The 17000-nt window shown below is 37.6% G+C and overlaps 1 protein-coding gene across 1 annotated transcript in view; it reads left to right on the top strand.

Moving 5' to 3' along the window:
* LOC121410085 (dual serine/threonine and tyrosine protein kinase) overlaps positions 1-10003 on the top strand; it is a 62632-nt gene extending 52629 nt beyond the window's left edge. The window contains exons 8-10 of the mRNA XM_041601949.1: positions 6071-6320; positions 6636-6885; positions 9228-10003. Of these exons, the coding sequence (XP_041457883.1) occupies positions 6071-6320; positions 6636-6885; positions 9228-9439 (712 nt within the window). The 3' untranslated portion in view covers positions 9440-10003. The remainder of the gene's footprint in view (positions 1-6070; positions 6321-6635; positions 6886-9227) is intronic.
* Positions 10004-17000: the final 6997 nt, after the last annotated feature.

Here is a 17000-nt window from a genome sequence, read left to right on the forward strand (position 1 = left end):
CTGGGGAGGACGGGAGGGGAGCTATAGGTAAGTATAGCTTGTTAGTAAATAATATGCTCACTACTGAGCATTCTGATTTACTACACTGCGCTATACTTACCTATACCATCTCATCAAATTGCTAGAATAGCACGGAAAAACTGGAGGAGGGGCAGAAACGAGACCCTTTCCAGACAAGTAGGCAAAACAATGATAAAGAAACTGATTTACTATAAAATGGAGTAGTCTCCCAACTGGAGAAGCTACTCTTGTAATAAAGGGATAAGAATCATCAACCGCGTTAATGAAATATATCAACTGGAAATAGCCTAGGAAAAATTAGGACAAGACAAGAACTGCCAAGGCAAAACCTGTGTCTTGGCTATAACATCAAATAAGTAATAAGATACAAGATATAGAATAGGTCCAATCGGATGCCTGGAGGATCTCCTCCAAAGAGGTACCCTGAAAAGTGCCCAAGATGCTGCTATGCCTCGTGAATCGTGGGCTCTAAAGGATCCTGATAAAATGGTATTTTCTCCATCTGACCTGATCCCCTGCACTAACCTTCGAGAAATTGTAATTGGATTAACAGGGCTGTGAGGTTCTATTGAACTAATGAACAGTTGGTGGGAAGTGCGAATGTACTTTAATCAATGTACCACTTTAAGGCACGTACGGGACAACATAACCTATCTTCGGAAACTGACGAGAGACTGTAAAATCACATTGTTCACCCTAGGACTTGAACCTGGGACTCCAAGGACGCTAGTCAAGTGCGTTATCCATTCAGCCATGATATCCCCCTAATGGTTGGAAGAACATCACAGGATTTAGGGGTTTCTATTTCTTAGCTAGGAAATCAGGTCTAGGGATCAAGCGGACTCTGTCCTTCTCCCAACGAATATGACCCGGTCTCACCGTGGTGTATGAAGCAAACTACGTCTTAGACTTGAAGCTATAGTCAACAAGAAGGCTGTCTTAATGGAAAGATCAAGAAGGGAGCAATTATGGGTTTAAAGGGGAATTTGGCTAGGGCACCGAAGGACTCTTGGCAGGTTCCAATTGGGGAAGAGTCTTCGGCTGGGAGGAATCTGTTAAGAAGAAGGATCTTGTTAGTCTGGTAAGGACAGCTGAATTGAGGTAGTTTCCCTATTATAGAAGCCTGAATGAATGGCTGCTATGGTTGACCAGTAACCCCTTATAAAAGAGACTGATAAACCTTCATCAAATAATAAAGGAAATAAATCTGCTATCTGACTTAAAGAGGCAGAAATTGGATCAATTTGTAAACTGCCACACCATCTAAAGTATCTCTGGAGTCTAGAATCATGAGTGTTCTAATTATGATGTATATTCATGCATTCATTGTTTTCTTAAAATTTCAATGAGTTTCTCTTGTTTACAAATGACATTATGCAAATTTCCTGTAGAAAAAATTTTACGACACTGATGGATTTCAATATAGTTACGATGAATTGGACGATTGATTGGATCAATCGTAACTCTTTGTAAGACAGGGCCCTGGTTTGAGAACAAACCTGTCATATCATAAGATATAACCTTTCTGGTGGAATCCCTAACAAATCTAGAATTGTCTTTTCTTATTTTCTATCCTTTTCAAATAGTTATTTTGGATGGAGACCTCTTTACACAGCACTTGCTCAACCCTTTTGATAGTTGTTGGATTGCTGCAAGGTCCATAGGGACTATTTGATATCATACGAGGGCTTCATGATCAAACCAATGACATTTGCATAATAATGAATATCGTACAGATGATGTGGAGCGTTGTGGCCCTGTGGATTAGTCTTCCAACTTAGTAACTGAGGTTTTTTTTTTTTATCCACATTGCGCAGCACTCAATCCAAGAGAGATGAATGGGTACCTGGCAGGACTTTATTCCTCGAAACCCCAGGGTAATAATATCCAGGTCTTTGGACATAATGTGATATGTGCTAAACAAGAACTGATTTATTATCATTAACCAATTCCTGATGAAAGTTGCAGGCAAAATATATGAGATACCATATTGGCCTTCAATTTGATGTAGGCAAAAAATTGACCACCCCTTGTACACTTTCAGAACCAGTTAGTTGGATCAGTTGGTAGAATGTACTTCTCACAAACAGGTGTGGGGGGGTATTTGCTACCACCCTGTTCGGCGTTCAACATTTAGAGTATAGAGCCTCATCGGTCTGGAGCTGCACAGTGGCTGCCAGGCTCACAATAAATTGGGTAAAAAGAATTGTGGAATATTTCTAAACTCAGATTTCTATTACGAACATTAAAATATTATCTTAATCACAATCCCTGATTGAGAACTCTGGGATTGTATGGGAATCTTTATCATTGGAACACACAGTAGATTTATGTCATAAATATTTCCAAGGAGAAGCTGATATCATTGTGGCAAGTGTGGTAGAAACTGATGGACAATAGCAGCAATTCTTAAGGGTTCACCACCCTCAGGCCTTGGTTTGAGATCTCAAGACTGTCTGAGCATCCAAAGACCACTCCATAAACCACATCTACAAGTTACTTCTGTCATTGCTTTATAAGCCAAAAATAGTGTAGATATATACCTCAGATGCCACAAAATTATCAAGAATATTACTAGGTCTACATTTTATACAAGTGAACGCAACTTTGTAAGTAACCCAAGTTTGGCAAGTTTTACCATTATGCCTGTATGATTTGCCTGGTATGATTTTGACAACCTCATCCATCACCACTATTTCCTCCTTTCTATGTTCTTCTGATATGAAAGGGTAGTTTTTTTTTGTTTGTTTTTTTTTGGCACATGAACACCTCAATATTACATATTGCTGTGGACTTGGAACAGATTTCAAATAATGAAAAGTAAAGGCAAAGAAATAGTCTTCTCCCTACTGCTTGTGGGGAAGGGTTAGTGTTAGATTGTCATAAGTCCCGGTTATGAGTGGGGGCCCTGAATTTGGTGCATTGAAAGAACGCCTGGCGGCCCCGTCCCCCACCATGAGGATTCCTATGACTTTCCCAGCGGCCCCTTTCATTCCTGGCGTCGCTACCAGAGCGAGGGAAGAGGGGGATGACCCTTTAAGTTCATTATAGGTCTAGGGTATGGAGCTAGAGCTAGCGTATGGAGGTCTCTGGTCTGGGCCTGGCCCTGGACTAGTCTAGGGCCTGGCGGACTAGGTCTACTCGAGGAGAGCTAATAAAATGTCTTGTCAGCTGTGGTGTTGGCTGAAAAAGACTTGTGCAATACTTCTTGAAAGTGTCCATAAACAAGTCCTTACCTTCGCAAGGAAGCTTATTGAGAATGAGATGTCCAGCTCAGTAGCTGCCCCTTTCTCAATCATCTTGAGAGCATCTAGTCTTTAGCCCTCCTTGCCCTTGTGCATAGCAGTGTTGATTGCTGCTTGCTCATACTGGAGATCAGCGATTTTGTGACTCTAGCAATAAGTTCTTGTCATTGGTAGAGACTCAGTCCAAGCCGCTCAGCTTCACTACGAGCGGATATCAGATACCCCTAGTACATCGCGAAAACCATACCGCTCCGGGCGGCCACGTCCAGCGCTGCAACTGTAAGCTGATAGTCGGCTGAGTGGTAACCAGTGCCGCGGCGAGGGTTACGGCCCGATCTAGTTTTCCTCGCTCCCGCATCCCCGACACGGAAAGCAACGTCCGGGGCCGAAGGGATGCACAAAAAATCCTCAAAGTCTTGAGCGGCAAACCGATAAAGTTCGAGACTTCTTTACTGATGGGTATAAGCCGAGAGTGTTGCTTATCTGGGAGCGGACGTCCCGAAAGCAGGATCTATATACGGAACGTCCATCTTGATCGCAGACGGACGAGTTCAGGCGGAAGATTGACTTCTCTCTCGCTCATATTCGATGCTAGCTACGTTTACGCTACTGGTATACTATTTTCGGCCCGAAGATGAGGGCAGTATTTAAAAGGCATGTTCCCACTAGTCGGAGTATCGCGTTTGAGTAAGCCAGAACTCTCTCGTACCCCTAATGGTGAATCTCTTCGATCGAATCCCATTTGCTGGGCAGCTTTCAGGGAATGAAAGGAGCTGCTACACTGTTAGAAAATTTATCCTTAAAATAAAAGAAGTTCCTGCAGCAGAGTCTGTTCTGTTGAAATGCAGAAAAGTTCCTGTTTAATGAATTTACAGAATGATTCTGTTATTGCTTTCTGCATAATCTTCTGTTTATTTTCTGTAAAATCACGTTTTTTTTTTTTGTTTTTTTTACAGTGTATAAGAATTTGATGGGGGGAAATCGCCCCCAATCTCTTCTAATGAATTGGGTCGGTGGTAATCGAATTCCGAATCAGATTCTCCCACGATTGAAAACTATTATCTACGGCTAGTACGAGGCGAGTTATCATTAGCCCCAACTCCGCGATCTGTATGAGGCGATCTAGGCCTCTCTCTCTACGTCTAGAGCATTGAATTATGGTCTAGAATGAGTCGAGTTTTTAATAATTTTAATAATTTCTCTTAATTATTATTATTTTAGACCGCATGTACGTAGAATAGATCTTAATTCCACAGCACTGTATGAACTCCTGCACAATTCTACAAGTACGATGATACACCAACCTGGTGGACTGTACTATAGATAACTGATGATGACCCGTCTCGGCGGGGTCTGGCAATGAATGGACTGACCGGTCACAATCCCGGGCCAGTCGAAGCTTCTTATAAAATATAGGGGTTGTAGTGAGTCGTTAACTCGAGCCTGATTGTCATTAGAACACGAGTGGTCATCGCGAGGCTTCTTCTTGCCCGCCCTATACTCTTTGATGAGGAGTTACCCCGATCGGAAGGAGTGTAAACAGCCTCTTCCGATTTATCCGTACCCTTGTCTACCTCCCGCCTAAGGGGCTGGGTGTCTGATTGTGTAGTGTCATTAGCCGGCGTTGTCTTGGCCGGGTTATAAGTGTTAGACTTCTTATTCTTCGGCTTTATCTTGGCCGCCTTATCATTGTGCTGTTATTATTTCTCGGCTTTGTGTTGACCGAGATAATGGCCCTCGGCTTTATCTTGACCGAGTTGATCTCCCCTTTTTATTGAGATCTTTAGGGTTGGAAAATAATAATGTTTATTTCAGTTATTTCTTCAGACATCGTGATTCATAAAAAAATTGCGCGGTGGCTAAACGTTTCGAGTGTACTCAACGACGTCGCGGTAACGAAAGAGGAGGCTTATATGTGGCGAGGGGGTTTTATGGGTCTCGTCCCGTGACGGGTTTCCCAGGCTATCTGATTGCAGTTAGCCTCTTTCGGGGAGTTTTTACCGGTGGCTATTCGAGTCAGGGTAACGAATAGCAATTTGATGAGATGGTATAGGTAAGTATAGCGCAGTGTAGTAAATCATCTTGTGCGAGTTAAAGTAGTTTTCAAAGTCTGCACTGCTGCTATGTTGAATCGCGTGATGCAGGTGAGATGGCCAGAGGCATTCCACTTGTTTTGTCTTTATATACATGCATAGCAGAGCGAGACTATAGGCGCCGCTTTTCCAACGGCAGCGGCGGCGGCGCCAAATCTTGATAAAAGGTTAAATTTTTGAAATGTCATCATATATGTGGGCATAGTTCATGAAACTAGGACCTAATGGTTATCAAGTATTACTGAACACCCTGCCAGAGATTGAAGTCACATGACAAAGGTCAAAGTTCATTTAGGGTCAATGAACTTAGACCATGTTTGGGGAATCAAAATCTTAACTGAACGTTAAGTTTTTGAAGTGTCATAACTAAAAAGTATATGGACCTAGTTCATAAAGCTTGGACATAAGAGTAATCAAGTATTACTGAACATCCTGCCTGAGTTTTAAGTCACATGACCATGGTCAAAGGTCATTTAGGGTCAACATACATGTTGGGGGTATGCATTCTAGGAGCTTTATTCAGTAAATTAGAGCAAAAAGTATGATTTATGCATGAATTAGCCTAATTAATTCATATAAAATAAAATCTCATTATTTTGGAAAATTTTACCATGCAGCCGTGTAGATTACATCAATCGCACACTACTAGCGTGCAAATTTTTGTGGCGCTCGCACGATCCTTACTAATAAAGTGTACTTGTTTCTAACTAGATCCATTGCTGAACATGATCGTATCGTGGCATTGATTGGTTCTGTGATTGATCATGGATACGGTGGAATGGGCTGTTCTCCAGCAGTATTACTTCTGATGGAGCGAATGCAGCGAGATCTTCATACTGCTATCAAGGCAAATATGGAACTACCTGAGAGATTACAAGTAGCTTTAGATGTTGCTGAGGGTGTACGGTATCTTCATAGTCTTGGTCTGGTTCATAGGGATATCAAGCTCAAGAATGTATTGGTAAGGAATATCCCTTATGTTAGCCATGTTCTTATGAAGCCTTTTGCTACTGAACTCTGTCTTTACCAAGGGTATAAATTTGGATCATCTATTTTTCTTTAGCTTAGGAGGACTTTTGATTCCTTGCCACCAAGATTAATGGTGTGCTTGTCAAAACGTTGATATATGTTGTATTTTTGATCAAAGATATGTGAAGTACCGTCAGTTCATGTTGTTGGTTTGCATTAATGTCTTCTGATACGCCATGCTACTGTATTATTCCATGATAATGAGAGATGAATGTTTCTACTTGTATTTCTATTCCATCCATTTCAGTTGGACAAGCATGATAGAGGAAAGATCACAGATCTTGGATTCTGCAAGCCTGAAGCAATGATGAGTGGTAGTATCGTTGGAACACCCATTCACATGGCTCCAGAACTCTTTTCTGGCAAATATGACAACAGTGTAGATACATATGCATTTGGTATCTTACTGTGGTATGTGTGTGCAGGTCACGTCAAGCTTCCTCAGGCATTTGAACAGTGTGCCAATAAAGATCATCTATGGACATCTGTCAAAAAAGGTAAAATCATCATGATAGCCATTTAATCTTTAGGGATGCTTTCTTTTTTATGCACTTTTGTCTCGCCTGCATAGCAGAGCGAGACTAGAGGCGCCACTTTTTCAACAGCGGCAGCGTCAAAATTGAAATCTAAACCAAGGTTAAGTTTTGAAATGTCATCACAACTTAGTAAGCTTGCGGCCCTAGTGGTCATAAGGGTAATCAAGTATCACTGAACATCTTGCCTGAGTTTGAGGTCACATGATCAAGGTCAAAGGTCATTTAGGTCCAATGAACTTAGACCATGTTGGGGGAATCAACACCCAAATCTTAACCAAGGTTAATTTTTTTAGATATCATCTTAACCTTGGTCATTAATCTTTGACATAAAGGTATTGATGTATCACTGAAGATCCCGCTTGAGTTTCAGATCACATGACCAAGATCAAAGTCATCTAGGGTAAACAAACTTATGCCATGTTTGGGGTATTTGTTGAATTGCCATGATAAGTTTGAAATGTTTTCAATCTAGTTCATGAAACTTAGACTTAAGAGCAATCAAGTATCACTGCACATCCTGTGAAAGATTTAGGTCACATGACCAGGGTCAAAGGTCATTTAGTGTCATCAAACTAAGGCCAGACATGTTGGAGGTACTGAATTGCCATCATAACTTTGAAAGTTTATGGATCTAGTGTATGAAAATTAGACATAAGACTAATCAAGTATCACGTATCACTAAACATCCTATACAAAACTCAGGTCAACGAACATTTGCCATGTTGGGGGTATATTTGTTGAATTGTCATCTTAGATTTGATAGTTCATGGACCTTGCTCATGAAACTTAAGACATAAGAGTAATCAAGCATCATTGAACATCTTGCATCAGTTTCAGGTTGCATGATCAAGGTCATTACAGGTCAGTGAACATAATATCATATGAATGGTGTTTATGTGAATAATTAATCAATACTGGTAGTTTTTGTCTCACCTACCGGAGGTGAAGGCGAGTCTTAGGGATCAAAATGTTGTCCGTCATCCATCCGTCACAAACCTAATGACACATAACTCCACAAACGTAAATCGCTTTTCATCCAAACTTGGATGGTAGATGGACTTGGGAGACCTGCATGTTATGCTGAAGTCGGAGGTCACATGGTAAGGTCAAAGGTCATTTTCAGGTCAACATTATAGTTTACATGCAAGACTCTCTTATGACACCTAACTCCCCAACCGTAAGTCACTTTTCAAGCAAACTTGGACGGTAGATGGACTTACATGTAAGGGACATGCATGTTATGCAGCAGTCAGAGGTCATATGATAAGGTCAAAGGTCATTTTCAGGTCAACATTAAAGTTTACATACAAGACTCTCTTATGACACCTAACTCCGCAACCATATGTCACTTTCCAACCAAACTTGGAAGGTAGATGGACTTGGGGGACATGCATGTTATGCTGCAAACAAAATTATGCCAATGACACATAACACAGTAAGAAAAAAACTATTGCAAAAAAATTGTCAAAGAGTTTTTCTTTGATGCAACAGTTCCCTGATGAGGGACTGTCCAAATATCTACAAATCTAAGAAGTTTAAAGGACAAGTCCACCCCAACAAAAACTTGATTTGAATAAAAAGAGAAAAATCCAACAAGCACAACACTGAAAATTTTATCAAAATCGGATGTAAAATAAGAAAGTTATGGCATTTTAAATTTTCGCTTATTTTCAACAAAATAGTTATATGAACGAGCCAGTTACATCCAAATGAGAGAGTTGATGACATCACTCACTCACTATTTCTTTTGTATTTTATTTTATGAAATATGAAATATTTTGATTTTCTCGTCATTGTCATGTAAAATGAAGTTTCATTCCTCCCTAAAAACGTGGAATTGCATTATTTTAACATTTTGTGCTTCAGGCAAGGAGGTCCTAATTGTCAGTCGTAAAAATTGAAATATTGTATAATTCAAACAATTAAAAACAAAAGAAATAGTGAGTGACATCATCGACTCTCTCATTTTGATGTAACTGGCTCGTTCATATAACTATTTTGTTGAAAATAAGCTAAACTTTGAAATGTCATAACTTTCTTATTTTCCATCCGATTTTGATGAAATCATCAGCATTGTGCTTGCCTGATTTTTCTCTATGGATTCAAATCAACATTTTTCTGAGGTGGACTTGACCTTTAATGTGTAATATATAGTAGATCTGACATAGGCCAAAAAAATGAATTGGTGCATGTTGGTACCTTTTACATGGGATTCATAGTGCTGTGCAATAACATACAAGAATGATATGGTAAAAGTGGGCAAAAGTGCCATTTAAAAATGTTTTTACTTTATTATTTTTCAGGTGTGAGACCAGAGAGGCTGCGCCCTCAGTTTGATGATGCTAGCTGGAATCTAATGAAATCATGTTGGGCAGGAGAACCATGTGAGAGACCTCTACTAGGAGAGGTACAGTCTAAACTACAAGATATTTATACCAAAGCAAAGGTTAAGAGAGACGCTGAGGGGGGAGGACCAACACAGCAGAATCATACATGTAGGTCTGATACACTCTAGAAAAAAGGGCGTAGAAGAGATGCTGAGGGGGAAGGTCTTGTTCACTCTTGAAAGAAAGGCTAAGAAGAGATGCTGAGGGGGAAGGTCTTGTTCACTCTTGAAAGAAAGGCTAAGAAGAGATGCTGAGGGGGAAGGTCTTGTTCACTCTTGAAAGAAAGGCTAAGAAGAGACGCTGAGGGGGAAGGTCTTGTTCACTCTTGAAAAAAAGGCTAAGAAGAGATGTTGAGGGAGGAAGACCAACACAGCAGAGTCATAAGTCTGATACACTCTTGAAAGAAAGGCTATGGAGAGACATTGTATTTGGCTGTAAACCTATTGCATTGAACAGAAGATTGTAACCGGGATGATCCTTGCTATTGCCTAGTCTGCAGGCTTAGACCCTGATTGAAACTCTTATCAACAAGTGGTTCTTGAGACAAGACTAACAGAAGTAGAACTTGTTCCAATTTCAAACACAAGTTCCTGTTAGGGCCTTTAGGTTGCAAATTCAGACCACTTTCATCTAGCAAAAGGGTTTGCTTATCAAACCAGCTATGTTTCTTTTTTGTGAAGTGCATGAAGTAAGAATTGTTCAAAAATCCAGTTCAGTGTGTTTGATGAGGGCTAGTCTTCAGATAGAAGCCACCTTACATCCTCTAATAAGAACTATAAGCTAGACAACTCTCAAACACCAAGTTGAAGCTCAAGATATGAAAGAAAGTCTATTTTTTTCCTTGTAAAAGAGCATCATTTAAAGCTTTTCATGGTCACTATATGGTTATCATGACAAGTTTGATGGAGTTGATACATGTAGGAAGTGGTTTCTTAGTCACTATGATGGAGATCTATTACCAAGGTTAAGTGTTATCATTACAAGGTTGATAAAGCTAATAGGTGGTGGTTTTATTTGGTCACTATGAAGGAGATCTATTACCAAGGTTAAGTGTTATCATTACAAGGTTGATAGAGCTAATAGGTGGTGGTTTCATTTGGTCACTATGAAGGAGATCTATTACCAAGGTTAAGTGTTATCATTACAAGGTTGATAGAGCTAATAGGTGGTGGTTTCATTTGGTCACTATGAAGGAGATCTATTACCAAGGTTAAGTGTTATCATTACAAGGTTGATAGAGCTAATAGGTGGTGGTTTTATTTGGTCACTATGAAGGAGATCTATTACCAAGGTTAAGTGTTATCATTACAAGGTTGATAGAGCTAATAGGTGTTGGTTTCATTCGGTCACTATGAAGGCGATCTCTTACTTGGCTAAGTGTTAAGTTTATTTTACCAATCAATGTGCTATAAATGTAGATGTTATTTCATGCATACTGCTAGAATGTGCCTTTTATTGAAATGCAGAATGAATTAAATAAAATCCCTTGAAAAAGGTGCAAGGTTATTCAAAAACGAAATTATGATTGCAGGTTTCTTTTTCAAATATATGATATCTGGTAATAGCAAATTATTAGTAACTTTTCATTTTGGAGTAATGAAGAAGTGATTTCTACATTTCTTTTATTTTTATGGTGAATTTGAGTAAAGGTTGTCATTTTTGTTTCATTGCCTCATTGCCAAGAATTAAAGAGTGACATGTGAGAAAACATGAAGTGGCAATAAGTGAAATAATAATGTACATGAATTTTGAGACACACAGTGTACTTACCACAATGACATATATTATCATAGCATAATGAAACAATTTATACGATTTTATTACATTAAGCAAAGGTGTGTATGGATCAAGGCTGCCATTTAAGTTCATATGTGTGATAATGTTTGATTTTCCAACCTTATTTATGGAACTTCTTTTCATAGATTTTTCATCTGTCTTGCGCTTCAGATAATATTAAATCCCTGAACCCTTTTTGTCTCACCTGCATAGCAGAGTGAGACTATAGGCACCTCTTTTCCGATGGCGACGGCAGCGCCAACACGAATCTTAACGAAGGTTAAGTTTTTGAAATGACAGCATAACTTAGAGAGTATGTGGACCTAGTTCATGAAACTTGGACATAAGCTTAATCAAGAATTGCTGAACATTTTGCTTGAGTTTCAAGTTACAAGACCAAGGTCAAAGTCATTTAGGGTCAATGAACTTAGACCATGTTGGGGATTCAACATCAAAATCTTAACCTAGGTTAAGTTTTTGAAATGTCATCATAACTTAGAAAGTATATGAGAGTACTTCATAAATCTTGGCCATAAGGTTAATCAAGTATTACTGAACATCCTGCCCGAGTTTCAAGTCATATGACCAAGGTCAAAGGTCATTTAGGGTCAATGAATTTTGGCCAAGTTAGTGGTATCTGTTGAATTATATCTACAGTGTATGAAAGTTTATTGGTCTAGACCGTCTAGTTCATCAAACTTGGACATAAGAGTAATCAAGTATCACTGAACACCCTGTGCAAGTGTCAGGTCACATGACAAAGGTCAATGGACTTTGACCATGTTGGGGGTATTTGTTGAATAACCGTCATAACTCTGAAAATGTATAGATCTAGTTCATAAAATTTGGACATATTAATCAAGTATCACTGAACATCTCATGCAAGTTTCAGGTCACATGACCAAAGTCAAAGGTCATTTAAGGTCATTGAACTATGGCCAATTTAGAGGTTATTATGAGATTGCTGTCATAACTCTCAAAGTTTATAAATATAGTTTATAAAATTGGATGTAGGGGTAATTAAATACATGTATCACTGACCAGTCTTAGGTCACATGATGAAGGTCAAATGTCATTTATTGTCCATGAACGTAGTATTGTATGAATTATATGAATGGTGTTTTTTTTTGTGAATAATTATTTTATAGTAGTTTTCAAAGTCAGCACTGCTGCTATATTGAACCGCGTGATGCAGGTGAGACTGCCAGAGGCACTCCACTTGTTGTCACTTGTCATGGCTGAGAAAGGTTGTACCCTATTGTGAATTACATTTTTGCATAAAATTCTACAATTGTTGAGTTTTAATAGATATTCAATCAAAACTTTTCAGATATTTGAGTTAACATATATACATACATTTTCTCAAACATAGAATTATTAAGAGTATTGGAATATCCCATATAAATATTTTGAATACATGCATAGCTGAATCAGATCATGAGCTTCCTGAAATTTTATCCAGAGTTTAATAATTTTCATGTTTGTGGATCTACAATAGATATTGTAGATATAAACTTGAGCTTGAAATTCATTTGGCTGTGGCTGTGTATGCCCAATCTTGATATGGCAATATATATTGAAATAAATTATGTATTGTAGAATATACAGTATCTTCCATTCTCTTTTGGCCTATTTATATGTATATTGTTTTTTTTTCTATTAATATCCCATTTCTAACTTATTGATTATATCATTATCTTATATTTATCTCACTCCTTGGCACTTGCAATATAAATTAGTAACTCAAAAAACTTTGTTCCAATGGTAACATATATATGTTGTTTTCACTGTAGATGCAATATTTTTCTCTTGTTAAATGTAAAGTTAACTGTACTCTTAATGCCACTATAACTGCCACAGCTCCACTTTTTTTCAATACACACTTTTGTGTTATAAATGTTTCAGTAATAATACTTTTATTGTTTATCTCTATATTTGTCTCTATATGACCATGTGGCTATTTTAAAACCTCATAGCAGAGAGGGGGGCTTTTTTGAACCCCCTTCCAGATATTGGTTGTTGATCATGTACAAATGTAATTGTAAATCATGACAAAATTGGCAAGCACATCACTTAAGACATAATCTTCAAATTGAATAGTTGATTTTACCAAAATGATTTAAATTTATTTTCAATTTATCAATTATGCTAACTAATGCATGAAATCTTAATAGGCTTTATATTTTTAAATATAGCTCCAACACTGGCAAATTGTGGTCGGGATACTCTTTGTATGATTATTATCAAATGGATAGTTAAAAGATGGTGATATCAAAATTTCTTTATCTAAAAAATTGTTGGAAAAGTTGATCAGTAAAAGTAAAAATAATGATACACATCTATAAATTTTTTCAAAATAGAGAATTTGTACAGGAAATTACTCTTCTGAGCAATTTTGGGTTTGAGATGCATTTACTAAATGTTGCGTACTGTAACTTGTAACCATGTACCTAGGCTAGATAGGCTTAAATTATTTTTCCATCTTTCACTCTCTCGCTCTTGCTCTAGCACTCTCGATTGTTTGTCAAAATTGTTTGCCTTATAAACTTAAAGAAATGCGCATGAGACACTATATTGTTGTAAAATGGTGTTAAATAATGTATGTATGTATATATATTGCAAAATACCAAATGCATTAAGGTGCTAGTCCAAGCACGTATTTCTACTTTTGATGTGGACTTTTGAATATTTATTAGAATCTCTACATGAGATGGTGTATACAGAAAATTACTATTTTTTTTTAAATTTCTAAAATCATGTTAAGAAATCATCTATATATCATTGGAATTCATATGTGAATAGTATTGTTTTATTTTCTTTTGGTTTGTAATTTGTGTTTGTGGAATAGCTTGGCATTGACTAAATGAATTTGTTTTGATACCCATTAGGCATTTAACATTTCCCTTTTGAAGAATTAGATTTTTTTCTCAAATTTCTTTGCATAGTTAAAAGCATTTAATTGTTTTGATCTGTACTAATCTCAATTTACCACGCTTCAACCAGATGTAAATTGGATACCAGTATGATTGAATTCCTTGATGGTTGTTTGGTGCAGTATTAAGAGATTAATGTGTATCTTTGTTGTTTTATTTTTATCAATTGTCATCCAGTTGTGATGCATAGGCTATGGTGAGCAATGAACAGTTGATTTCATGATATCCCTTTTAATTTGGCATTAACCCTCATTCAATACTAACTCCAATAATTGTTTGAATGCTTGACCTCATTGATATTGGATTTCATAACTGTATCTCTTCACTCAAATGCCACTAGTAAATAGTTAGAAGTATGGTAACATGATTACTAACTTTCATCTTGTATTGTGTTGATTGAATCCAAACTTATTTTTTGTATCAGTTTTTAATTTGTTGACATTAGTATCATAATAATCATTATTAGTATCATTATTATATTTATTCTATTATTATTGTTATTACCTTTATTATTTTTATTATTATTTATTGATTTTGTCATTTTTTTAATCATTTTTTTTTTCATTTATTTTACCTATTAAGTAGAATATATTTCCATCAATTTCCTTATATATAAAGTTCAAGATGTTATATTCAAATGTCAATGATTCATCTGGAAATGCAAGACTGTATAGCCACCTTTAATTGTCAATGGTCAAGCCAGCAAACTTTGTCAGTAATAAATGATATTATGCAAGATTTCTTGGTGTGTTATAAAGTGGTGAATGTGTTGTTATGAATTAATGTTATTTGGATTCTTGATTATTCTTTGCATTTGTATTTGAAGGGTTATCTTTTTGTAATAATGTGAGATCCTATAGTAGTCAATGGATGCATAGAAATTCTACAGAGAAAACATTATCCATAATGTGTACAGAGAAAGAGCGACTTTGCATCAAATAAATCTGTTGCTGAAAAGTGGGATCTAATAAAAACTAAAATCTTAGAGGTCATGGATAAATTTGTACCACACAAGCTAATTTCAAGCTGCTTCAACTTCCCATGGTTTGATTCGTCCCTTGACAGGAAACAGAGGCTGTACAACTCGGGGGGCCACTTACATTGACGAGTGGATACCATGCGCGACCCCCCAAAAAAACACGTAAAAAGGATGTCTTTTTCAAGATAGGGCTCATTACGTGCGTAACGTGAGAAGGGTGTCAAAAACACTTAAAAAATGAAAAAAGGGTATCTATTTTTGCAATAAAAGCTATGTGTTTAGGGTCAGACTTGCGAGGGTGTAAAAATTAAGACTAATATGTTTTCTAAAGGATGTACTTTTGCCCCAAGAGTCAACACTACGTGTTTAGAGTACGATTTGTGCGAGATGAGGTGCTGTACTAAACCCAATGATGTAGGTGAAAGTAAAACCGACGACCATGACATAAAACAATAAAAATATCGCTGTAAATGTACTTGTTTAAGGGGTCAATTCAGGGAACTTGCCAAGAGTATCGTTTTGTTTCCAATACTTTTTAAGGGTAGGGTTTCACACGCCAATACACTTTAAGGGTGCATTTTCAAAAAATGGAAAATACGTGTTTAGGGTGCTTTTCGAGACCCCATGGTCATGCATGGTATTCACTCGTCAATGGAAGTGCCCCCCCCCCTCGGGCTGTACAACAATGCTCTCTTCACAAGGAAACCTGCAGATTGTGAATCGTTCAGGGGTTTTTTTTGAAGAACACACAAAAAAATCTTAAGATAGCTTGCTCTTGGGACAGCAAAAGTGGAATCACCTAGAGATATTGGACATTTATAAAGCAGTTAAAGAAAATAATGGTGTAAGCCATTTTGAATTACCATGGCCAAATTACCTTAGAGACAACAAACTTAAGGTGGATATAAAAAATAAACAATTTCAAAGTGTGTTGACAGTAGAACCAGCTGAAATCCCAACCATTGGACAGAGTCATTGGCGTAGCTACGGGGGGGGGGCATGTCTAAAATCTCTTTTTTTTCCTCTCGCGTTTGGCGCTCGCATCAATTGTCTAGTTACATACCTATCCCATTCATTAATACAAAAAGTGCTTAGAATGACCATTTTTTATGTCGAAATGTAGAAAAAAATTGCTCGCGCTCGCATTATTGAAATATATACCGTCTTCGTGGGTAACTGTAAGCAGTCCCTAACGGGTCCCTTTTCGATAATGCTAGAACAGTTAATAAAAATTTCTGCTCGCGCTTGGCGTTCGTAGTAGCCATCTAGTTACATACGAATCTTGTTCAGGATCACACATAATATTGCCCACAATATTAAATTTTCAGGACAAAATACATGAAAGTAAAAAAAAAATCGCTCGCGCTTCGCGTTCGCATAAAGCTTGTGAGATTATTTCATGTTAATTTTGTTTTATAAGAATAAAACTAAGTGACTAATCGGGGAAAATACAGGTGAAGATAATTTCGGGCCCCGTACCCTATTGGTTAAAGTCGGATCCGCCCTTGTGACATATATTAGTACACACACACCGGAAAAAATGGTGCCCCCCCCCCTGAAAAAGCAAGGACCCCCCAGTGCCCCCAGGAAAAAAATCCAAGCTACGCCACTGGACAGAGTCCACACCAGCAGATTCGTAAACTCTCCATAACCAAAGAAGGCATTGAGAAGCTAATAAGAAAGATAAGTCACTGAGGCGCGATAGTATATTCCTCCCTGATGCGAAGGAACAGTGTCACCCTTGCAAGACCTGTTTCAATCTTTCATTGACTAGTTAATTTTCCTATGGATTGGAAGAACGCCAATTAGCCGCTATCGTCAAGAAAGGCAGTAGAAAAGGTGCAGCTAATTACAGACCAGTCTCCCGGACGCACTTCGAGAACCAAAATATTTGTCTGACTACCAACATGGCTTTAGAGTTAAGAAATCTACTGAAACTTGACTAATTCTCTCAATTCATGAAATCAGTATAAAAAAGTCTAGATAATAATAATAATTAGA

The sequence above is a fragment of the Lytechinus variegatus genome, chromosome 3 (assembly GCF_018143015.1).
Source record: "Lytechinus variegatus isolate NC3 chromosome 3, Lvar_3.0, whole genome shotgun sequence".
Taxonomy (NCBI): domain Eukaryota; kingdom Metazoa; phylum Echinodermata; class Echinoidea; order Temnopleuroida; family Toxopneustidae; genus Lytechinus; species Lytechinus variegatus.